This window comes from Botryllus schlosseri, chromosome 8 (assembly GCF_051294905.1).
Source record: "Botryllus schlosseri isolate E-star chromosome 8, Bs_hap1, whole genome shotgun sequence".
In the NCBI taxonomy this organism is placed as follows: domain Eukaryota; kingdom Metazoa; phylum Chordata; class Ascidiacea; order Stolidobranchia; family Styelidae; genus Botryllus; species Botryllus schlosseri.
The window spans coordinates 15,603,771-15,630,021 of NC_137243.1; the positions used below are offsets into that span (position 1 = coordinate 15,603,771).

General features: G+C 40.2%; 2 protein-coding genes across 2 annotated transcripts; one reads left to right on the top strand and one right to left on the bottom strand.

Annotated features, from left to right (window-relative positions):
- The first annotated feature begins 6,686 nt into the window (after nt 1–6,686).
- On the top strand, nt 6,687–8,000 carry LOC145445318 (carbonyl reductase [NADPH] 3-like). The gene has a single exon (XM_080323508.1). The coding sequence runs from the start codon at nt 6,840–6,842 to the stop codon at nt 7,665–7,667; it is 828 nt and encodes a 275-aa protein (XP_080179634.1). The 5' UTR covers nt 6,687–6,839; the 3' UTR covers nt 7,668–8,000.
- Nucleotides 8,001–12,777: 4,777 nt separating this feature from the next.
- LOC145444367 (uromodulin-like 1) lies at nt 12,778–25,541 on the bottom strand. The gene is made up of 8 exons (XM_080322334.1): nt 25,277–25,541; nt 19,450–19,646; nt 18,461–18,612; nt 18,155–18,280; nt 17,969–18,094; nt 16,106–16,268; nt 13,392–13,599; nt 12,778–13,320 (listed from the first exon to the last, which is right to left on the bottom strand). Exons 1-8 carry the CDS (start codon nt 25,401–25,403, stop codon nt 13,076–13,078), a joined length of 1,344 nt encoding a protein of 447 aa, XP_080178460.1. The 5' UTR covers nt 25,404–25,541; the 3' UTR covers nt 12,778–13,075.
- Nucleotides 25,542–26,251: the final 710 nt, after the last annotated feature.

A 26,251-nucleotide genomic window follows, 5' to 3' on the forward strand; every position in this document is an offset into this window, starting at 1 on the left:
CTCAAGCATTTCCTTGACTATTTTGAGGTAGGCCTCGATTCCAGTGTGCATGTGCAGGTGCACTGGTTGTGATGTCAGAATGTGTCGCAGAACGGTATATCGTCAGTAGGCGAATCTAAGGTAGTGGCATCTTGATAAACAGCAGAAAAGGTGATTTTGATTTTCTTAGTGACTGAGAAGGATCCGCTTATCAAGACTCCTACACTATACGCGTATCTAATTGACTTCTTCCAGACAGTGGCGTAGGAACATATCCTGCCGCCCATGGCTCTCGTGTTGTGTTGACAACAAAAATTCTCTCTACTTAGCTTCGACTCCCACATTAACATCTTTTTTTCAGTACTTCTGTTGTGTTGACTACATAAAACGGGTCGACACCTCACATTTTGCTGCCGCCCATGGCGCAGAGCCATGGTGACCGCTACTCGACTTTGGAACCCGCGAAATCATCGTCGGTTCTTTCCTTACTTTATCTTTATCGGGTCTTTATGCGTAAGAACAACGACACTGGAGAATAACCGCTGACGGCGGGAATCGACCCTTGGGATGGTGCTGACGCTCACGATTAGGTTAGGTTAGTTATCTATACCAGAGGCGGTCAAAGTAGTCAAGAAAGCTACTCAAGTAGAAGTAGCGACGAAAAAATCTACTCAAGTACGAGTAGAAGTACTTCCATAAGCCAACCAAAACTACTTGAAGTAGATTTGATTGACTTTAAATCTACTCAAGTAAGTAAGTAGTTTTGAAAACAGTCTTAATTCGTTCGCATGGACTGTCAAAAGCTGCAAATTGAGCTATGCGGAAGGTGCAGAGAGCTTGATTCGTATTGATGCATCCCAGGAGGTATCAATTTCGACAGAATGAGCATTCTTTCGCATCATGGGATGCAAATTATAGTATTGATATGAAAATGCAATACTAACCCTCTTTTACTGCTAGAAGACCCCGTATTAGAGAATATCATGGCATGGCGCCCTGCCCCATATTACAAGGCCTCAAGTTTAGGCGAAGAGCAATACGGAGAAGTTGTGTCGGATACGGTTTCAACACTTATTATACGTTAATAACAATTATTGTGGATCGTAAAATTCATATTTAGTGTAGCTTTATTTTCGAATAATAGAGGCATTACTACACTTGCTTTTATGCTTCAACATGTATGTTCCGGCGACAAAAGAATTGTAAGTAATTAGGACTCAAAGTATGATACTCCGAATACCATACTCGGAATTGAAAATGAAATACAAATACCCCTTCTAGAAAGCGGAAACTATATTTCATGTCTTTTGTCCATAAAGCTTCAAAGGTGATCTGCTTGAACAGGTGTAACGTTCCAAAAGCAGAATTTTCCAGATTGCAGGATACGTAATGGGCTGCTAGATAATGATAGGATAGGTAGGCTAATTGCTAGATTGCGAAACGGTAGTTTCAAGCGTTATGGTAGGCCATATTTACTGTGATGAAATATATTTTATATGGGCGACAATGCGGTGTGAGCGGAACCATAAGCAATCCGACACCTAAATTATATTCACTGATACTTTCGTTAAAACATATACATCACTCCAAAACTACTGTGCGCGAAGCACAACAAAATTTCTGGCTTTACTTGACTTTTATGAATATTAAATGTTGGTACTCCGTGAAAACTGCCTAGAAATTCCTCATACTATCTTCCATATTGGTGGATTAAACTACTTCTACTTGACAAACTGAAAATAGCGAAAAGTAAGTAAGTAGATCACAAAATATTACGAAGTAGAAGTAGAGAAAATCAGATCTACTTGAGTAAGTACCAGAAGTAGAGGACAACTACTTGAGTACTTCCAAAAAGTAGAAGTACTTCGTTACTGACCACCTCTGATCTATACTAACAATGCACTACCTATTGAAGACTAGGAAATTGGCCCGCGAGAACATTTTACTCTGAGACCCGCCCTGCCGTACAGCTTGTAATGAGAGGCATGCACGAGAGGATAACATCAAAGGAATCGACAAAAATGAATGCTACATGTGTCGGTAGCCGACTTCATTATGTCAGATTACGGTCCGGTAATCTTGAGGGCTGACTGAAGTATTGATTCAGTAGAAATTGTTTGTATTTCGATTTGAATGTGGACTCGCTCGCCGGATAGCCGGCGAGATGCTGATCCACACTATAGGTCCGGCATACTTGATAGGGCAATGCGTTTTCTTTTATTTCGTGCTTACCATATGGTAGTATGTTCTTCGAGGACCTGCGCGTGTTGCAGTTGAAATTTGTGGGAATGTTGTCACCACAATGGAGCTGCGGACCTGACGTGTGGAACAGTATCCCGCCGGCCATCCGACGGTTGACGATCATGTCCTCATATTCAAGTCAAAATACAAGCAATTACTACTAAATGAATACTAGCCTATCCTCAAGATTACCAGACCACGGCCTGACCTATCGATCTCGCCTTCCGTGACATGCCAGTGATGTCACCCCATTTTTGTCGCTTGCTTTTTCTATACTATCTTCTTTTACTTTTCTTTCAGTGAGCAGAGCATGCCTCCTGAATTCATCGCCTAGGCCAGACCTGGGCAAAGTGCGGTCCGCGGAGCTATTCTGTGCGGTCCGCGAAAGGTTGCTTGGAATTCAAAACATGAAACCTGCCTTTAAATGTTGATGCGTGAACTAAAACCATAGGCTGCATCAACTGAAAAAGAAAATCGTTTTCTTTGAAGCCTGTTTATTAATATGCCACGATTTGTAGGCCTACACCTCGCATGCGTATTGCGTAATCTAGATTTACAATAAAGTCAATGTAGCAAAGTATGAGCAGCAATTGAAGTCACAAGAAATTCCTCTTTCCATATAGTTTAGTTCAAAAATTTGGATTATGAATAAAATAGTATTTACGGTGGCCAATTCTTCAATTAGCCTATTTATTACAGTGGTGCCCACCGTAAATACTATTTTATTCAAATCCAAATTTTTCGACGGCAATAACTCCGCTTCCACTAGTTGGAATTGAACCAAATTTGGTGAACATCGTTTCTATACACAACCTAACATTTTCATGGGGTGAACAGAAAATTTTCGAATTTTTTTCTATTTATTTTTACATAATAAATAGAAACTTTCTTCTCCTGTAGCAATGCGGCTACTGGTTGGAATTGAACCAAATTTGGCGTATCGGCTTGAATTAGGTAACCTAACAATTTTATCGAGTAGCCAGTACGATTTGGGAAAAAAGGTCATTTTTGAAGAGCCCTATCCAACAACCATAACCTTCCATGCCTTCAAACTATGCTATCATTCTGGTTGCTCGTTGTAATATCCTATGTTATCGCGATAAGGGGCTCGTGAAATTTATCACTGTCGTAACGGGGACGCGTGCCTAAAAAAGTTTGAGAACCGCTGTTTTAGTGTCTTAATATAAGAACCTGGTGAGGGGTACAGAGGTAAAATACATCACGTTTATAACATTGTTTCGAATCACAAATTCTGTGCCGGTCAGGTCAGAGGTGAGATTGATATCCCAGCCTATTGTGCTCGAACCTATAACGACTAAATACGAAGTCGAAGTAGCCATCCACAAACTGAAATCGCACAAGGCCGTCGGCTATGACCAAATCCCATCATGGTTTTTAAAAATGATAAGCTTATACATATCGGACAGTATATCGCCCATTTTTTCAACTTCACGATGGAAAATGGAGTCTACCCAAGCTATCTAAAAACAGCCAGAGTAGTCCCTGCGTACACAAAGCTGGGGATAGAACCAGAGCTATATAATATACTATGAATATACTATTTAAGAACCAGAGGTGGTCAGTAACGAAGTACTTCTACTTTTTCGAAGTACTTAAGTAGTTACCCTCTACATCTGGTACTTACTCAAGTAGATCTGATTTTCGCTACTTCTACTTCGTAATATTTTGTGATCTACTTACTTACTTTTCGCTATTTTCAGTTTGTCAAGTAGAAGTAGTTCAATCTTTCAATCAGGAAGATAGCCTGAGGAATTTCGGAGCTGTTTTCACGGAGTATCAACATTTAATTTTCATAAAAATTGAGTAAAGCCTAGAATTTTCGTCGTGCTTCGCGAGCAGTGGATACGTAGCCTAATTACCAGTATGATTTCACAGAAGTATCGATGAATATAATTTAGAGAGCGGGTTGGCGTGGTTCCGTTCACACAGGGATATCTAGAATTAGATATCTAGGTATCCCTGCGTTCACACCACATTGTCCCCCTTCGCCCATATGAAATAATTCATCACGGTATATATGGATCATCAAAACGTTTGAAACTGATGTTTCGCAATCTAGCATTTACTTGTCATATCGTAATCTAGCATGTCCGTGGCGCGTCCTTACCTGGCAAAGTGGTCTCTGACATTTTTGTTAGTTTTAGAACTGTTTTAGCATACCACCTTTGAAACTTCCTGGACTAAAGGCATGAATAACGTGTTCCGCTTTTAGAAGTAGTATTTATGTTTCATTTTCAATTCCCAGTATCATATACTTAGTGTTATAATTAAAATCAGTTATTTTGTCTGGATAACATACATGTTGAAGTATAAAAGCAAGTGTAGTAATGCCTTTAATTTCCGGAAATAAAACTACACAATATAGCATTTTTACGGTCCACCATATTTTTTATTAACGTTTACTAATCGCGCAAAGTGTTTACACCGTATCCTATAGAACTTCTCCGTATTGCTCTTCGACTAAACTACGGACCTTATAATATGGGGGATGGTGCCGAGAAAACAGAGGATAAGTATCGCATTTCCATAGCAATCCTATCATTTTCTTCCCATGATGTGGATGAATGCTTATGCTATCGAAAATTGGATACCTGCTGGTATATGCATCAATATGAATCAAAGCTCGTCACCTTTCGCATAGCTCAATTGGCACCTCTTTACGATCCATGTGAACGAATTAGGATCGTTTTCACAACATACTTACTTACTTGAGTATTTTTTAAGTCAGTCAATTCTACTTCTACTTCAAGTAGTTTTAGGGTACTTAGTGAAGAAGTACTTCTACTCGTACTTGAGTAGATTTTTTCGTCGCTACTTCTACTTCTACTGGAATCGGAGAACATGGCGCTCGACAATGGAGACTGATCAAGCGCAACGCGGGCTGTCGCTTGAAGACGCCCACGACCGCCTACGTTGGAGACGCTTAACACGAGCCCAAAACTGATTATCTCCGATGTTCTTTTGTCTCCTGTTTTCTTCTGCCCTTTTTTATTTTATCTAATTGAAAAGTCGATATATATATAATTGTATATACTTGAGTAGCTTTCTTGACTACTTTGACCACCTCTGGATAGAACTAATGTCACCAACTACCGTCCGATATCCGTTCTCCGATGCATCGGGGTTGTATTCGAGGAGTTGCTCCTCTCCCGCCTATCCTCATTCCTCGCCAAAATGTCTGTCATTTCCCCTCAACAAATTCGCTTCCGAAACAAACATCAAATCTCACATGCCCTCTTAACAGTGGCTGAACAGTATTATGATATCCCAGAGAAGCGAAATGTGGGATGCAGCATTTATCTCGATCTAAAAAAGCGTTTGACTGCGTAGATCATAATAATATTCTCATCCCCAAATTGACGCGTTACGGATTTCGGGGCCCACAACTTGAGCTCATGAGAGCTACCCCACTGGACGTCAACAAATGGTTGCAATCTCAAGCACCTTGTCCTCTCGTCACCTGGTAACCTATGGTGTAGGCTACCCCAAGGCTCGATAGTTGGACCGGTCCTCTTCACCATATATGTCAACGACATTTTTGAAACCTCCACATTGAACACCACACTGTTCGCTGACGATACTCACCTCCTCTCTTCCGCATCATCGACGGCAGAACTGGATGCCCTGACTAGTGACCAAATGTTCAAAGGGCATAAGTAGATGGCCCAAAATAACCTTTGCATAAACGCCTCGAAGTCCCAATTGCGGAGGCTAATTGATAGATAACATATTGTGGGAGAGTAATCAGGATAACATTAATTTTGGTTCCTTGAAATCATACGAAGACGCCATCACTATTTCAATGGGATTTCATAATTAGTAGAGCGCAATTTTTGTGCATGTTAAGTAGGGTCACCATATTTTGGAATCGGGAAAGGGCACCACTTTCCCCCAATCAGAGAATAAGTTGGTTGATCAGGAGTGAAAACAGCCGATTTTGCTATTTTTGCTGTAAAATTTCGTCAGTCAACTCCAAAAAAAGGTCGTCACTTTTATCCGACTCCGGAATGGCCCGCTAGAACGTCCATCTTACCTATCTCTCTTATTTGTCATTGGTTTATTAGCAATTTTATGCCGATTTTCAGTTGAACATGTCCGCTATCCTTCCTGTTAAAGCTGTAAAGGAGGACGAATTGTCCGGAAGGAGGACATTTAGGGGTCCTCGGAGGACATTTTCAAAGACCCGAAAAAGGAGGACTTATGGTGACCCTATTGTCAGGTCACAATATATTCTGAGTCCCTCTAGCTCGTTGACGATTTCCCCCCTTTTACGAAACCCCCTTTATTTTCAATATATCGCAATCTTGTGTTTTTGTCGGAATGAAATGTGAATGAAAGAATTAAAGCACTGATCAAGTGTTAGGTGATCAATAACACGTATATGTCATTGTGAGGGATTTAACGTTACTAGCATAGCCTTTATAAAGGTTATGTTACTAGTGTTCACTTTATAATTTCGCGGCGTCGGGGATTCCCCAAATGATATTTACATAATCGAAAAATCTTGGCCAGAGTCTGACTATCGAATGTAATCTGACCTTGTTCATTTGTTATCAAATTTTCTCGCTGCATGCTCTATAGGTGTGGTATTGAACACCATGTCATTGCCAAAGATTGCAATCGTAACTGGAGCGAACAGAGGGATTGGCCTTGCAACTGTGCGTGGTTTACTAAAGAAGTATGAAGGAAAGGTCTATCTGACGTCAAGAGATGAAGCTCGTGGCCAGGATGCAGTAGCGTCGTTGAATAAAGAAGGTCTAAAGCCTGCGTTCCAACAGCTTGATACTGCCAGTAAAACAAGTATAAATAATCTGAAGGACTATGTAGTTGAAAAGTATGGCGGATTAGATATTCTTGTACACAATGCCGGAATTTTATATAAAAAAGACGACCCTACACCTTATCCAGAGAGAGCCAAGACGACCGTTCAGACCAACTACTTTGACACTGTGAATGTCCTCAATGCACTGTTGCCTGTGATGAAAACAGGCGGTCGTGTTGTAACGTTATCTACAAACATATCATTAATTGCGCTGCAGGGTTGCCGAGATGACATCAAGTCATTTTTCAGATCGGACGATTTGACTGAAAAGATGCTGAGTGATAAAATGAAAGAATTCGTCGTTTCAGCAGAAGAAGGAAAGCATGATGAAAATGGTTTTGATGAACATGCTTATGGAATGTCCAAACTTGGTGTGAATGCACTAACTAGGATAATGGCCAGAGACTTGAAAGGACAAAGAGACATCCTGATCAATTGCTGCTGCCCTGGGTGGGTGAGAACAGACATGGGCGGAGAAAATGCCCCCTTTTCACCGGATCAAGGTGCCCAGATCCCATTGAAGTTGGCAATGCTCCCGGCCGATAGTACCGAGCCAAATGGAGAGTTGCATGTGAGGCGTAAGCTTGTGAAGTGGTATGAATGAAGTTTTCACAGTTGAAACTTCGCTTTTCTTGTTGGTCAGCTATTTGTAAGCCATGTGTTTTGTAAATGTTTTGCTAGGGTAGGTTCAATATACTGAAGAATAGTGCCTGTTTCAGAATATCAAAAAGATAGACTATGATATTTGTCATACTGTGTGATGGTATCAATTTATTGATTTATTTACCTAAAACAATGTGTATTCTTCAATATGCTGTTGAATTTCAACATGTGTCCAACTACCCATATTGCCATGGTTTCAGAACCAGAACCCCTTTTATAATTTGGTTTGATTGTCAAGTTTGTCTGATAAAATACACTGATACAAGTACAAATACTTTTTCGGGCTAATGTGCCTGTTCGTACAATTGTTTGGAAGCAGGCTAGCATAGTCACGTAACGTGACACCATATATCGTCGCAGTGGAATCAAAGTGACTTACCGTATGTCCATTTTATACATTTTGAGAAATTTGACTTTACGTTAAGTTTTCATCTTCTTTCAGCCATATATTGGCCGGGATTGACTTTGAATTAATGAAACAGACATAACCATGGCCACAATATGGCCGAAAAATATGGAAAATTTTTCAAAAACTTACTTTTTTCAAGTTTTAAAAATGGACCTTCAAAATTTGAAAACTGGACATAAGTCACTTTGATTCCACTGCCACGATATAGACTTGTGTTCAGCTTCTTGTTCGCAGAGAACAAAACCGCTGACAAAAGCTTTTGTCCACACGAACCAGAACCTTCAGGCAGCGCATGGTATGGTATGGTATGGTATTGAAGTATGGTATGGTATGGAATATGGAAATGAGCAGGTATGGTATGGAAGTTTCCCAATTGTTTTTCCATACTTCCATACTTGACAGTTTTGCCAAAACCATTACAATGATCCTACTTTAGATTTGTTAAATTGATTGCGTGCCTCAGAAAATCGCTCACTGTCCATGTTCATATCTCAAATTGCGATTCATGACTCACCCACCCCGGTCGACATCTATTTGAAGACAAAGATGAGCAACCCGCAAATGAATGAAAGTAATATAAATGATAATTATTCCAATCAAAACATAAAAACGAATGATATTCGATCGCTGTTGCAATACAACTAGCATTTCGCTTATCCAGCGGTGGTTAATAACGAAGAACTTCTACTTTTTTGAAGTATTAATGTAATTTTCTGCTACTTTGGTACTTACTCAAGTAGATCTAATTTCCTGCTACTTCTACTTCGTAATATTTTGGGATCTATTTACTTACTTTCGCTATTTTCAGTTCGTCAAGTAGAAGTAGTTTTATCCTCCAAACTTTCTGGACTTGAGGCATGAAATACATTTTCCGCTTTTAGAAGTAGTATTTATATTTCACTTTCAATTCTCAGTATCGTACTTCGAGTTTTAATTAGTATCAGTTCTTTTGTCTGGAGAACATACATGTTGATTGTTGATGTATAAAAGCAAGTTTAGCGATGCCTTCAATTTCCGGAAATAAGGCTACCATCCACCATTTTTTTTATTAAAGTTTAATCGCGCCAAGTGTTTACTTAAACCGTATCCGATACAACTTATTTGTACTGCTCTTCGACTAAGCTACGGGCCTTATAGTATGTGGGAGGGCGCCATACCATGATATTTTCGAAAACGTACGGTTCGAGTAAACAGAGGATGAGTATCGCATTTCCATATTAATACTATCATTTTCATTCCATGATGCGGACGAATGCTTATGCTGTGGAAAATTGGATACCTCCTGGTATGCATCAATATAAATCAAGCTCTGCACCTTTCACATAGCTCAATTTGCAGCTTTCGACAATCCATACGAACGAATTTCGATCGTTTTCACACTACTATACTTGAGTAGTTTTAAAGTCAGTCAATTCTACTTCAAGTAGTTCTAGGTCGCTTATGGAATAAGTATTTCTACTCGTAGTTGAGTAGATTTTTCCGTCGCAACTTCTACTTGAGTAGCTTTCTTGACTACTTTGACCACCTCAGCGCTTATCGTAACTCCCACTCCGTTAACTACCAAGGAAGTTTTAAAATCGTAGACTCTAAGAATGTAGCTACCAGTTATATGAATATGTAGGCTACAACAATATGTTGAACTTGGAAAGATAATTTTCTGCGCTTTGGTCAAAATAAGTAGCTTATCTTGGAGCGACGTAGCGATATGCCGGCCTCATGCACGCATTGTAGCTTCTTGAAATCTGGTTATATATGATAAAAGAAAGGACACCCTGTTGTTGGCTATTGAAGCTAATAAGTGTGAATGTTTAACCCACAGATTGGCGAGGAAATAGGACATTTGATCCGCTGTCGCAAAATGATTGTAGCGATGTAAAATTATATGCCAATATATATTCTAATGCAGTGGTTCATGAAATGCCGATCGTATCTCTAATATTTCTTGGTACATTTACAATTCAGCAATTCCAGTGCCTTCAATGGGCGAGAATCGACCGGACACTGGGCAGTGGACACTGGACAGCGGTGCGCGATCTTTCGCATAGGTTGTTATTCACTTGTATGCGAAATGGTGCGATTGAAATCTACTGGTTCGTTTTAATAAGAGCTCATATGTACACTACATGAATATGTAGGCTATTTACGGGAGTTCGCGGACTCGCTAAATGATAGCATAGCCGGACTTGTCACATAATACGGATGAAAAGACATGTTTATATATTTTCGAGTTATAGTAAAGCATGTGAAGTGTAGCTCATGGCGGCTTATATCTACCATACGCATAAGTTCGTCAACACCTGGAAGTTTATCTGACCTATGCATTATTCGGTATCATTGGTGCATCAGGACTGTTTAAATGGATATTTTCAACCAACATAATTACACTAAAAACGCCGGAACACTTCCTCATATCAAAAATAGAATATCACTTGGAGTGGAGAGAGTGGACAAGTTGGAAAAGTATGGAAAAGTATCGAATATGGTATGGAATGATGTGGCTATGGTATGGAAAATTGTCAAGTGGTTTGGAACTATTGTGGCGGGTATGGAGTATGGAAAATTCCCGTTCCATTCGATAGGTATTTCTTTATGGGACGCATCATTTTCCTCTGCGGTTTGCAGTTGCACGGTGGGGCTCAGATTGCATGGACACCATTATATTAAAAACGAAAAATCCAAGTCACCCCGGTTTGCGCTAAGTGTGAAGAAATTTATTAAGTTGAATTAATGTCTCTCGGAGATTTGGGTATACCAATTCAAATTGCGTCCCTGGCCTAATCGAAATTAGGATGAGAAAGGCTGCAGCGTATAGGAATGTGATGCGATTGTTGATATTAGATGTTCTTTTGAATTCTCTACTAGTTGCTGACGACCACCCCTGACGAGTGTCAGCCGAAAATATTCGGGTTCATTTCAATATGAATATAATATTAGGGTTACCATATTTTGGAATCGGGAAAGGAGGACACGTTTTCGAAATTTTCAAACCCAGAATTCCGGAGTAAAATGGTGAGAAAGTGGTAAATTTTTCTCACTTCGTGGTCGATTGACTAAAATAAAAGGTAATCTTTCCGGCTCAGCTCCCGAAATACCCACCGGGCCTCTAGTTTGGTGCTGATTTACGGTATCTCACTCCAATTTCACAGTAAATTTGACCAAAATTCTGAAAAAAGAGGACAAAATCTCAAAAAGGATATTTGGGCGTCCTCGGAGGACGTATGGTAACCCTATATAATATACAATTGTATATTGAAGTTCTGTAGCTCCAAGAAGCTGTTCAAGTGCAGGAAATACTAAATACTAATCAGGGCGCGACCACCATTGCAGCGGTTATCAAAGTCGACTGCCCTGGCTACGCCCCTGAAATTATATAGGCCTACACAACATATACACTGCGCTATTGATGAGCATCTGGCAGGAAGTATCAAATAAAAATGTCTTGAGCTGTCGCGGCGGTTTCCCCGAGTATCATTGTAGATCGCAAGTTAGCTTGCCACTGTACTACTCCAAAAGGAAGCAATAAGTCTATTAGCGACGGTTAAATGATGAGCAGAAACATTTGTTTATGACATCACAAAAGGAATGTTGTTGTTTATTAAACAAAACAATTTGGCGCTTATCGCCTGACGGCCTTTTACACCACGGACAAAAGGAATGCAATTTACAAGCTGCTTACAGTTTATATGAACATTGCACTTCCGGTCAACCTATTCTGAAGCATGAACTTGCCTAAATTTATCGTGCTAGCTAGTCCATTGTGCGTGCTAGTCCATTGTAATTCTGATCTGGTACACCCCATCCGAATGGTACACCCTTTAAAAGTTCTTGCACATTCTCTGCCTATAGGGCCTATTGTACGATACACCCGGTTGAAGAGCATTGACATTAATCATGTTTCGTACTTCGAAAATTCGACATGGCTTTGTAAATTGACTCGTCACGTGACGTGACTCGACTTGACTTGACTCCAGTTATCTCAAAAAATCAAGTGATTTGACTTGACTCGAGTCACCTTAAAAAATCGAGTAACTTTACTTGACTCGAGTCAAAATGTGCAATGGTTCATTATGACTCGTGACTGGAAGGTAGTGACTTGATCCCAACACTGCTATGGTCATTTGACTTGAAATTGACTGGAGAATTTGACTCACGAGCAACGAGTCATTTCATATTTCTCATAGGTCGATTTTGCCTCAAGGGACTTTCGGGTATAGAATATAGAAAATCGAGTCGAGTGACTGAAAAACGTGACCGAGTCGTCAAAACGCTTACTTTTTGGCTCCAATCATTACTGGTCTAAATATATCGAAGCTCCGCACATGCTCGGTATAAAATATTCTGAATTCGGTGACTTCGGTTTGTGGGTGTGCTTTGAAATTCGACTTCTACGCGGTATTTTTTAGGCTTTCTTCTGTCCAGGTTTCCAATGCAGTGGATGTAAGTGAAACTGATGATAACAATCTCACTCGTAACAGCATACAACGAAAGATTTTATCAATTTCGGAAACTGGGTAGCTGGACAAGCGTTAACTTTCCAACTAGGCCTGTATGCCCAGTGCCCACTCAAATAAGCACAAAATTCTACGTCATACTAGCCGTTATGACACCTGGATATTGCACTATATCCTATGCCGCTACGATATCATTTTCATTCGTTTATTAATTGAACAGGTCAAGAAAGAAAAAATAGTGGTAATAAAAAGGATTGGTAAGCTAAGGAAACAGTGGTCTAGCTCCCAAAAGAAGAAAGGCTATGACAAGTAACTGCGGTCTTCTCCGCAGCAGACGTAACTCAAGTTTGCAGTGGCACGAAGCACGAAAAATCCGGACGTTATAAACTGGAGAGGCCTTATATAAAGTGAAACCGAATGAAGTATAGTCCGTGATATTTGAATGGAATGAATACACGATCTACACGGCGAGTCCATTAATTCGGACGGTTAGCTGCTCCTAACCTCAGTTTTTGTCAGCGTGTTAGGAACTGAAAGTGGAATTTCAAAAGGCGGGCCATTACTGAGCGTAAAGCTCTTCGTCAAACTTTGTCGGTTTGCGAGCTGCTGTTCCCAGAATATTTGTGTCTTTGTCTTTGCTTCGCGAGTCTTTCTGTGGATGCAGATGCCAACTAAAATTACGGTTGCGACGCATAGGATTGCGACAGCGCCGATTAACACAAAAGACACTGTTTCTGTGAAATTCAAAATATTGGTGATGAGCAATGAGCATATTGAATGATAGGTCTGTAGTGATGTTTCTTACTTGACAGTCCAAATAAGTATGCTTCCTGTGCTTCCGGCGGTGAGGGGTGTCCACGATACTGCACTCCCGCATCAAAGCCTTGCCCGATTGGCTCTAGAATTTCTGTGACGTCACCGCTGATTTCAAGGGGGCCAAGCGATACCAGGCCGGATGTTCTTTCCTCGATCTCTCTCCGTTGTCGTATTCGTGAGTCTGATCCCGAACAATCCTGTGGAAAATTTGATATAAACGCATATGTGAAATGGGGGTAGAGCCGCCGAAATTGGTAAATATTCGAAAATAATTGATAATAATAACAATACCGATTAGTTCACAAATACGCGACCGGCCTTTTTTTACATACATAGCCGGGAGCAGAAACGAATTAATCAATCAATCAAGAAAGTCCATTTCGTCATTACTTAATCATCCAAAAGAGAAACAAAAAGGAAATCCGTGACAACTGCGCTGCAGTGAAGTGATCTGGGAATTATCGTGTCAACTACAGCTCATTATACAATCAAAAAAAGTTGACATTCAAGAACAAACTGAGTAATGGTTGTACATTTATTTACATTTAAACTCTACATTTGTAAAATGGCAGATAAAAGTTGTGATTTTCCAAGCTTGATAAGGTGGCCACTGTAACGGGTGACAGTTGAGTTGTCAGTATTTATAACCTGACTGCCAATCAATTGTGTGTCGAGATTTGTCGAACAAGTAACGTAAGAAATCTATCAGGCGTACGGGATCCATCTTGATTTAATATGGTTATTGTATCATAAAAAGCAAATCCATGCGATTGGGTTTGTTGGCGACTGTATAACTTGTATATGGGGTAATATCGGTAGGAAGTATAGAAACCAGTGTTAGACTTTACACAAATATACATCTAGTAATACTCAAAAGCATTGTTTACATTGTCCAGTCTGGCCTTGATAGACATAAGCTTATATTTCGTTGCAAGTCCTCGTCGAAATTGTTGGCAACACGACGGAAGATACTGATTTTATTAGATTATTATAGCATTTGATTGCTATACAGTAGATATATTTGGCGACGTTTAAAAAGTCAGCATGTACTTCAGCATTGTGGCATAATGATGCCTGTGTCGTCGCTAGGTATCGAGTACATTGACATATCACTTCACTGAAATGTAGGGTTAGAATTAGCATAGGTTCCCGTTCGCGTTCACGCAGAACCTTCCAAAAAGGTGCGCGTTCGCACGAACCTGAACCTTTCAGGGGTTCTCACCATCCCTACAAGTAGGCCTTATTTCACGGGACCTTGCTGAGTGACATTCCACACCATCGTAAAACTGTGATTTACTATGTAGAAATTCACGCCTGACAGCACGAAATAATCACATTTTTAAATATTTGAATAAAATTGTTGTTGTACGTCGTACATGTACGTACAACAGTCCATGCTTTCAAGAAGGGCCGCATAAAATGTTCTCGTTGGTGGCGTGTGTGAGAACCCTGCTTCAGACATTCGACATATCGCAATTAACTATAAACTATGGTGGAGACTATCCCCGTCCTGCTGTATTTCTTGACATCAACAAATACCATACTATCTCATAGAAGGAAAATAACAAGTAACCGGTCTATGCTTGGATTGGATTGTCAAAGAATCACGCATGTCGACACTGCCGTATTTTGACAAATTGGTGTTTGGTTATGCTTGCCAGATAAACGCAAGATGTTCATTGCTGCTGAGATAATAGTATCCAAATCCGATAAATACGCCTTCACCGAATAAATATTTGAAAATCTCATTTCTGTCAATGACGGCCGTCATTGCAACCGCATTAGGCCTTATATCACATATTCTCACCAAGTGTTGTTGGAGTGCTCGGATAATTATCGACGTTCAAACGAAGACTACGAACGCGAAAAAGAACGTTTGTACCATACCCCTGATAGGTAACTACAGTGTGATTGAGAATTGCACCGCTCAACCGTATTTATGGTAATCAACAGGTAGGCGTTACAGAAGGAGAGTGGAAAGCGCCACTCTGCTTGGATTCAAACTTCTTTAAAATCATGTATGTCGGCACACCTTAATCGAATAAACATTTGAAAATGTCACTCCTGTAAGTGTCGATGGTCATTACGAACGTAAGCGGTTTCTGATGCAAATCGTATATGCATAACCGAGGAGTTCTTTAGCGGCACTCTTAACGGTGGCTCGTAATATCCGTATATTATGTGGCTTATAATCACATAAGTGTGTTAGGGAATATCGTTTTCGTGGTGATATCATATCGGCCAGTCGTTATTTCGCTAATTTGAAACTGCCGCCAGGCGCCAGCCATACAACACTATCATGTTAGCGTGGATCAGAGCGGAGACTTTCGGGGTAGCTTGAACGAAATGTGGAGTGTGCCGACAAATAGGCAGTGATAAAGTCGTGCAAATGCTTGGATAAGGATATCTTGAGACGTGCAAGCAAATGATGTCACAATTTTAAATACTTTGCTTCCTTGTGATGCAGTTTCATCTCGGTTGTGATGTTATCTTCAAATATATTTTCTAGGCTCAAGTTAAGGGAAGGAAGCATAATAATGTAATAGTGAATGATAATGGCAATTAATTTTCCTTATATCGTGACGACGTATCGACACTTTGCTGTAATTGTAATCACAATCGATTACATTGAAGCAGTAATCGTCCCATGTCTGATATCTGTAGACATGTTTTCATTTAAAAAATATATCATCATTGACTCACCTTATTGCATTCACTTCCATGGAAGCACACTCTCACGTTGCAGTGTATGAAGACTTGTGGACTGGAGATGAATCGAAAAACCCTGGATTCCCAGGTAACGTGATGTTGATAGCCGTTATCGTATATGGTAACTCCTGTTCGCGATGCGTGTGCTGCCGGACAGCTTCAATAAACAATATCCGTGTGTTTATATGTGTAAGTTGTGTATGCCATTATGTCCTACTAATTATATGGACACCTTCGATTCGTAGGATAGCGGCAGTAATAGTAACTGGTTTTATATTGAGGAGTTTGAGCGGCGATCTTGTGACATCATAAATGGAAAGGCGTTAATATACTGTGAAATCCAGAGCGGAAGGCAATAATCATAGTGACGTGGTCACAGGGCCGTAACAGCACTTCGTCAGGCCCCCCCCAAAACGTTGGCCTTGGGCCCCCCATAGGGTGATAAACCTAACTTCTGGGGGGCTTCGCCCCCCAGACCCCCCTTTGGCTATCCGCTTTTAGACGCTATTTCACATCTGTATTGGGTGTCCGTTTAGTGAGTCAGCTTTTCCCGTCTAGACGCGCGAAGCGCGAAAAATTTCCGAAAATCATGATTGAATCGGCCAATATGATCGGGAATTACATATATATTGCTATCAATTTTGATCCTCTCCCTGCTCACGCAATCAGATTTACCGTTAGAGCTGAGCGAGGTCTGTTTAAAAACGTAGGACCGCCCAATAATAATTAGACATCTTCGGGCGTATACCCGTTGGCAGGAACGAAACAGCACTTCGTCAGCCCCGCCCCCCCCCCACAAAAACTTGGGTTTGGGGTTCTCATATGGTGATAAACCGACCCCCTCATCACAGTGTTCGCTTTTGCCACGAAATTAGCTGCACTGTTTAGTGAGCCAGCTCGAAGCGCGAAAATTTTCGATAATTCATGATACAATCGGTCAATAAGATCGGGAATTGCAAATATTTTGCTATCAATATCTTGTCCTCTCTGCTCACGTTATCAGATTTACCGGAAACTGTAGGGCCCGTAAATAATCATTAAACATCTTCGGGCGGGCGGACCCGTTGGTATGACTTCGTTACATGATTTTATTTCGTGACCTCCTGTCTGCTTTATCAAAAATATAGAATCGCTCAAACGTACGAAACTAAAAGACGCACACGATTTCAAATTGATATTTCTTCACTGGCATAAATTTTTTTCCTGCTGGATGGTATTTGTCTTCTGAGGTTCAGAATGCCAAGACAGGAAGAAACATATGGCGCCAGTCATTTAGGCGCCTGGACAATTAAACCTATTATTTTGTATATATAACGAAGTTTTTGGTTTGCGTAAGGGCAGTCCGTTTCGGCCAAACTTTTCGCGCTGCCGATCGTTCTGACACACTTTTTGGAGTCGCATGTAATAAGTCATAAATCGTTATATATCTTGGTGCGTAGTGGCGTGTTAATGGCCAACGCCGATATGTCCATTTCTATAAATCTTGCGTGTTTTTTCGTGGGGGAAGAGTACCAAATAATCAAGATGTGTGGCAACTTTAAATCGCGCGCAGCGCGAAAAATTTTGAAAAAAATTGCATAAATTAAAAAAAAAAACTCTATAATTTATGCTAATTCACGAAATAATTTGGGGCCCCCTTGGAGCTCGGGCCCCCCCCAATTGGGGGGTTTGGGGTGCGGCAGTTACGGTGCTGCGTGGTCAGGTAGGTAAAATGGAATATAGTCACAGGAAAATATGCATTCCGAAATATTTCATACAAAACCATCAAAAGTTGCCATGCTACCTATCTAAAATCTACGCCAGACGCGGCGATCCATTTTCAGTACAATTCAACTTACATGATCTGATTGAACTTACTAGTTTTCGATAAGAGTATACGCTTGATAGTCCTCTTCCGTCATTTCTTTTGAGGTTGCCCAGCACTCGACTGTTTGCAGCCTGCTGTTTTCCGGCCCGCGTAGCAATCGAACTTTAACCCGCAAACTATAAATTTGCCAATGAAAATGAATCGTCATCTGGCGTGTATTGTAATACTTTACTCACCGATCTGCCATACCAAGATTCGGTACCGTGGTATAAGCATGCTGAAACTTGTCGTCTTTGTAAAGAAACATAGCTGCTTCAAATTTCCCCGATGACGTCACATTGGATTGAATTATCGTAATTGGACTGCATGTAAAAACGGATTTGTTTCAACACAAAGGAACTTAAAAAAACTGTTTAAAACATGTTTTAAACCAAGTGTTTTAGAACATCATTTGTTTAAAATGCAATCCTACATACAGAGTAGGCTTTAAATGATCGCTATACGATTTTTCAATAAACATGCGACAGTACAAAAATACTTACCTGATTAAGGGCAGGAATTTTGTCTCCACAATGACTTTTAACGGGTACGAACATTCCCACGGAATCGTAGTTCTCACGACTGGAGTTGGGTGATATGAAAGCGGGAGGAACAAAATTTTCACGCCGTTTTGAATTGTGACGTGGGTGTCGTTCTGGAACAAACGAACAACAATATTATAAAATGCGTCTTCCATTCACAAGATTTAATAAAGCACCCGGCCATACTGTCGCGGGCACGGCAATTTCGAAGATGAAATAGCATTTTCCGTGAAGTAATTACGGACATTCGGTACAATATCTCGGTTGAATTGGAGCGACTAATTGACGGGTGTGTTGCTGTCTGGTGCACGTTTCAAACATTTATCAGTCAATATTTCTGCTCGCAAATAGCATATAGACTAGCGGCTAGCCACCTCAATACTTCTCGTATTTACTATTCCATGTATACAGTCGCGCACTATGGGCTTGGCGTGGCACAACAGCGCCCACGCCCATGTTGAAACATTTGTTTCGGTTCATTCAAACCTACGTATCCGCTGCTGTCCGACGCCAGGTCTGGCGTGTGGCTACTGGCTATGTATGTTTTTGAAGGAGCCAAAATAAGGAGTAGCATCGAAGCGGGATTGCTAGATAAAAGATTTCTTTCGGCATTAGTATTGATTTGGAAACAATACCAACCACTAAATCGACTATCAAGTTAGGTAGGGTTTAATACTCGACAAGATGAAAAAAAAAACAAGTTGAAATAATAGACCCCAATAAGGATACAGTTTTCATTTAGTTCATGGTACTATTATTGCATTGCTATTTGCTTGATAATGAAAATCAGCTGCAGATAAATTCGAAACATGCTTAGTGAAGATCTGATCTTCATCTTAACGGTGTATCGATGGTATTGCTTGAGAAGATTTTATCTCATCAGATCCGTCGCGAGATGCCTATTTCATGCGTCATACCTGGACAATCAGATTATAATTATATGGAGTCACCTGTGTGAATTCACTGCCACACGACATCAGCTGCTCCTTCGGGGTACAGAGCGTGACTTCAGATTCTGTCGTTTCAACTGATATATTACACCTTTTATTCAACATCAAATAGTTAATATCCATCACTCCCCAGTGCGATTTGAGCCAATTTCTGTCCACATCCACGCACATCTGGTCCGCTTGGCAACTCACGAATACTGCAAACACAAGAAATGCGGGTTATAGATTGGTGCGCGTTGCGTCGTTGCAAGGTTGCAAACGCAATAAGACTTTTATCAATCCTACCGACAGTTAGATATAGTTAATGGTCTTAACGGGTATTTTGTACACGAATGCTACGAGGATATCTCAATGTGTCAAAGCTCTATTTTGTCTCTATTCCTGCGGTATTTGGAACCTTATTTCTCGTCATCAGTATATGAATAATAATTTTATCTTTACAAATACCACAACATTGCGATGCCCAATGACAACCTAAGAAGGCGTCAAAACGACTATGACAGGGTTCCTTAACTTTTACGGTATGTGGCCCGACTGTCTATTTAACAGCGATTCGTGGCTCACCACGTGCTGTAATTTCGGGCAAAAACATGTTTCTAGCAATATATTTCAATGAGATACATCAGGGCTCTTCAACCGGATGTATCGTACACCCTATAGTAGGGTTGTTCAAAAATAACCTTTTTTCCTGAATCTTGCGGGTTACTTGATTAAATCGTTAGGTTGCCTTAAAAAATGACGCACACCAAATTTGAATTCATTACAACCAATATTCGCGGATTTCGTAGAGTTTGAAAATTTTGAATTTGCCTAAAAATGCAAAAAAAAATTTTTTCCCAATTTTTCTTCCAACCTTATGAAATTGTTGCGCTGTCTTCAAAAACGATGCAAAACAAATTTGACTCAATTCCAAGCTGCAGAAGCCGAGTTATTCAAGTTTTTTGATGATAATTCTGGGATGATCCACCAATCAAGGATAATCCCAGAATTATGAAAGAAAAACTGAAATAACTCCACTTCTACGGCTTCGAATTGAGTCAAATTTGTTTTGCATCGTTTTTGAAGACAGCGCAACAATTTCATAAGGTTGGAAGGAAAATTTGAAAAAACTTTTTTTTTGCATTTTTAGGCAAATGCAAAATTTTCAAACTCTACGAAATCCGCGAATATTGGTTGTAATGAATTCAAATTTGGTGTGCGTCATTTTTAAAGGCAACCTAACGATTTAATCAAGTAACCCGCAAGATTCAGGAAAAAAGGTTATTTTTGAACAGCCCTACCCTATAGGGCAGTGGTCGGGAACCTATGGCTCGCGAGCCATATGCAACGAGTTGTTGGTAAAGTTTAATCACGGCCAAAATATTTATTCTCGTGGAAGTACAAACATGTCTTTGAGAGGTAAAGACAATGTCGTATTCAGGTTTAGCTGCTCGGACCCCCTCTTTCCAAAATCATCAAATTTAAGTTACTGTCACGCCGGCGGCCAATATCACTCGCGAATTCTATGTACCGGACTCGAAATCTTGAATTGCGCGATACGTTGATTAATCAAAGAGCATAGCGGACACGGCGACGCCCATTTCAAAACGCAGTTTTCAAATACGCATTGTCTAACTGATCTACGTCGCGAAATGAACTGTTGTGAATGTGACAATTACAAACTTGAATTACAAACAACGCCATAGCTATCCACGTTCTTAATCGGTAAGTATAGCTCTGCTGTGTAGTACCGGCGATAAAATGTACACGTGTAGCGCAACGTTATGTTGCCGCCGAATACTTTGAGAAGTCGATAAGTATTTAGATTTTCGTAATCAGTGTGACAGTCACATTCGATTAATATCAGTTGTAAAAAATTTTAAGCTACATATGAATTGCGTTATCAAGGGTGAGGCTTGGCCCGTCTGTTCTATACCTCTCGTTTCGACCTTTATTTCCGAACAATAAATACCAGATTTTACTGAGAAAATATGGCGCACACGAGGAATCCCATGCAGCGAGCTCGAATTAGTGCTACCACGACGTCATGTTTTTCAATTGTGACGTAACAGTTGATTGGCATATGGCTCTTTGGAAGTTGAGATGGAAAAAATAGGGCCAATATGGCTCTTCGGACAAAAAAGGTTCCCGACCATTGCCCTAGGCCAGGGTGTGCCAAAACTTTTAAATGGTGTTCCACTCGAATGGGGCGTACTGGGGTGTACAAGATCCGCATTACAATGGACCAATACCTAGCTATCACAATAAATAGGCAAGATTATGTTTCAACACATGTTGACCGGACTTGCAATATCTTACAATGCTGATATCAACAGTACGGAGTATGTAAATTACATTCCTTTTGCGATGTCATAAGCAAATGTTTCTCGTCCTCATTTAATCGTTGGCCATAGTCATGTCGGTTTTGGAGTAGACCTACGACAGGGTGAATTTAGCTTGTGTAAACTTGCGATATCTGTCTAAAATGATTCTCGAGAAAACCGTTAAGATAGCTCATAAATAATCATTTGGTACTTTCTGCGAGATTCTTATGAATAACGCAATGTACATAAGTGAAGGGGGGTAGTCAGCAGGTCTCGGGGGTCTAGTTTCAGAAATACTGTGTTAGATTGTGGTGCGGTAATCTCGAGCCGAATAATCAGCATTTCCCATGGATTGCAGTCTTGCTCATCCTTATTTCGATTGAGTCATGGCATGCTGCCGTAAAGCAATAATTATGCGGCCGTCTGCATAAAATTAAATTAGCGAGTGTTGGCCGACAACATGAAATTTGAATTTACGAATTGGTTCCTAAAACGTTGAGAGATCTTAATTCATCGTATCTTACACATAGCGCGATTCAGGGGGACTTGGATTTTCCGTTTTTCATGTAATAGTGTCCTTGCAATCTGATCCCCAGCGCACAAATACTAACCGCGGAGGAAAATGATGCACCGCATAAAGAAATACCAAGCTGAAATCGTGTATGCATCTCACTAATGAAAGTTTTCTGTGGTTCGCTTGGGCGAATCCAATATATTTTGACTATATTCACAATGCAGATGCGGGGAGGTCAACAAACAACAGCATGCAACAAAGTGATTAATAAAAACCGGAAATGCATCATCATTAATTTTGTGGCCAAATTTTTCGAAGACACCCCTCCATCAGCTCCAGCTGTTAATTTGATCACGTGAGCTGAGAATTAATAAATATTGGATAGTAATGTGAAACTACCAATATTATCGACAAAATTCATTCAAGATGCTTAAAAAATTTTCGCGCATGGCGTGACTAGAAACCGAATCCCAATAACCTTTCCTCACATTTAGACTCGCGATTTTGGGGCATATATAGTAAGCCTTCTGAGATGTTTTGCTTCTACAATTAGAAGCTTTTATACGCAAGGTTCATCTCAAGAAGCTAGTTATAGCATAAAACGCCACAAGGGCTATCCGCGGTGCAAAGTTCCCATGTAGTCAATTTGACATGAGTATATTTGTCGTCCAGATGGGCCGTGATGCGGCCGTATACCATATAATTGAAATGCGGCCGACCATAGCTAAAAGAATGAAAAGCCCACCCCAAGATTTGGCTTACTACGGAATCGGTGTAATGTGTGGTCAGGGGTGTACGAGTTTTGATTTAACGTTAAAGGGTTGTACCACGACGAAAAAGGTTGACGAGCACTGAGATACATGAACCGTAAATCGTCCTTCAAAGTCAGGTCGAAAATCGTCACTGTTCCGAACCATCGGAGCACCGCAGTAGGCGATTGTTATATACTCCTTGTATTGTTGACCTCTGATTGTTTGAAACAATATCCGTTTCCTATAGTATGTCAATCACATCACTATTTGGATATAAGTTCTTTGATTTGGACATAATATGAAATTATTTGAGGATGGGGATTGATATTTCAAACTGTACCCTAGCGCGTAAACGGTGATTTTGCAGGTGTCTAGAAACACCGACACGCGCTGCCAAAATTCACTGGCACACCAAATTTGGCTGATTTCCAACCAGTAGAAACGGTGCCACCTAAATTGAAATTTTGAACATCTGCAATTAAGTGCATAGATCCAAACGTTGCAGTTTCGAATTACGTTCTTCCCAAAGTCATTCTTTGCGACTGCCAATTTCGACTTAATTCCTTTCATCAAATTGCCGTAATCACTATAATATTGCGTGGTTCCGCAATTATTACAACGCATTGCCGCCTATATTTACGCAAGAATGTTCCTTTCACCGAAAAAACAGTGACATGTCGTGTACGTTATTTTCAAAGAATGTAAATTAAGATCGTCAATATCATTTTCGACTTTACAGCAGGACGTAATATGTAATATAGGGCCTCTGTTTATTTGACTGATACGTTTTGCGGTGACAATTTAGGGCATATTAATATGTAGTTATATGCTTGAATTTACGACATGGCCTCGCATTTCCGGTATACAGTTTCATTTAATAAGTCTGCTAAAGGATCTGAGACATCCGAGTAGTACAAGGTACTAATATCATCAGTCCTAAGCTATAGTATCTTCATAGATCTGTCGGCGACTGTAATTTTTCACCTATACCGATTATGTACTACACAAATACAGTATAGTTATTTCACTATCTGCGTGGATTTTTATAATTTATTGATGTCCGCGTGTCTGTCATAGGATTTGCATACGGGTTCGTATAACTCAAAAACGTAGGCGACAGGCTTTGCAGCGACGCCATCACTCCGGATTCTGATTGTGGCATAACATTGGGCTGTACGTCACCCCCATGAAACTGCAAAATATTAGAGCCACAACGCTATCCTCTCCGGTATCCTTCTTGTAGATGACAGTCGGACAACACAAAATGCAGCAAGCCTTTGGTGGTTACATTCAAAACAAAAATCAATTTAAAACAAACATGTTTAAAAGACCCTTGGCCCTTGGTTGAAAGATGTTTTTATCGTTTTTCTAGCCTTGGTGTCACTGATTTTCAACTTTGATGTCACAATGGATAACGAATTACAATTTAAAATATCGTCATGCACCATGCGGTCAGACCGTCATACCATCAGATCATCCATTCCGTTCCACTGATCTACATAACTAGGTGCTAGAACTGGTGAACCGACGACGATCTCGGGAGTTCCAAACATTTCATATCGTATACGTCGACTATTCCTAGTACAAGTTGTCCGAAGGCTCATAACACAAGTTTTTTCGAAAGTATTTACACAATTATGACATAAGTATTTTGAAATGGCATTTGTTGAAAACGCTGTTTAAAACATGATTTACACAACCCTGTATGTAGGGACTCATGGTACACAAAACATCTATGATCGTTCGTATGTGGTTATAGTTCATTTTATTAATATTTTCATCAGTTTAAAACTCCACAACTGGTGGTCCACAAGATTGCGATACAATGAAAAGGCAGGAAGGTGTCGAAACGACTAGAATCTTTCAATCAAACACATCACATGAAACCACGATAACGGCTCAATGGCACACCAATAAAATTACCGTTCAATTATTGCCACCAAATATGACCTCGGATTATCAGAAACCATTGTTTGTTGTGCATATTAATTTTCGCGGTTCCGTGGCCACGCGATTGCATCGCGTGAGTTTACAGTTAACGTTTGCGATAACGATCGGAAACGTTAAAAGCATGGACAGTAATCTAGTAGAACGTGCTGCTAAGCTGAGCTGCTTGTCTTTCTTGGAGATCATTTTGTAGCTTTGTTCTGTTTGACTCTACATTTGTCACAAGGTAGATCCTAGTAGGCCTACATTCCTATACTCGTTTGGAGAATACATCAACAACATATTCTTCTTCGAAAGTGCGAGTACCTTACCTTTAGGCGCGTATTCTGCATTCTTCGGGATATCTTTACTTCCCAAGTTATCGATTTCAGTTTGACCTTCGACAATATGCGCTAATAGTATTATTCCCGAAATGCACCGAAGGATGCCTCCCGACATGTCTGTTGCGATGGCAAAATCCTAATCTAAGATGGTGTTCCTCGATGAATTTTCGAGAATAACCAACTGTATATTGAGAAGATTGACATTAATCCACGAAATACCGCCTGTATAGCTTTAGCGATAAAACATATAGTCACAATCGATATTCGCCGATTCAGCATAGTATCAGCTGAAGTCGGCTTACTAGTAAGCCTTCTGCAACTGAGTCAAGGATTTCGTAAATATTTCAAAGATTCGATCTCTGGATACATTTGGCTTCCATTAATCTTCTCGCTTACGCTACTTCGGAAATTCTGATTAGCTTGTCACTACCATTCTCATTATACCAACGCATCAATACACTCGAATTATAAATGATTCGAAAAATACATTACGCCAGGGGCAATGCTCCACGCCAAAATGGATTGCGATGAGAGCATCATGTTTACGAAATGTAAATCAAGTCGCAGTTCAGAAGAAATCATATATCCGAGATGAAGATACACTACTGCTATGCTGAAATCCATACCTTGAGACTATACGCACTACATACGCTGCTATCTTATATGACATATATTCATGCAAGAGACGCCAATTGTTATGAGTTGATTCTAGTTCTACTAGATTATCGGGCGGCATAACTCCGTCTTATAATAATCACGGAATTATCACGGAATATAGGGTGGCGTTCTAAATCGAGTTTAATTATTACGTGCCTGGAGAATGCACGAGACGAGACACGCCACCAAGGACTAACATGTTTCGTGCAGGTGTATACATAATATGACCGTTGTTTACTTCTCATAAAAGATATCCGTAATTAAATCCAAAAAATTGCCGCAGCGCGTCTGTATAGCTTCCACAGT

Bases quoted from the DNA above. Each gene is read 5' to 3' on its own strand.
- LOC145444367 (XM_080322334.1), bottom strand. From the start codon at position 25,403: ATGTCGGGAGGCATCCTTCGGTGCATTTCGGGAATAATACTATTAGCG. The intron at 18,281-18,460 runs GTAAGTATTTTT...TTTTACATGCAG, and splicing joins AAATTCCTGCCCTTAATCAG to TCCAATTACGATAATTCAAT. The intron at 16,269-17,968 runs GTAAGTTCAATC...TGTTTATTGAAG, and splicing joins TATACTCTTATCGAAAACTA to CTGTCCGGCAGCACACGCAT.
- LOC145445318 (XM_080323508.1), top strand. From the start codon at position 6,840: ATGTCATTGCCAAAGATTGCAATCGTAACTGGAGCGAACAGAGGGATT.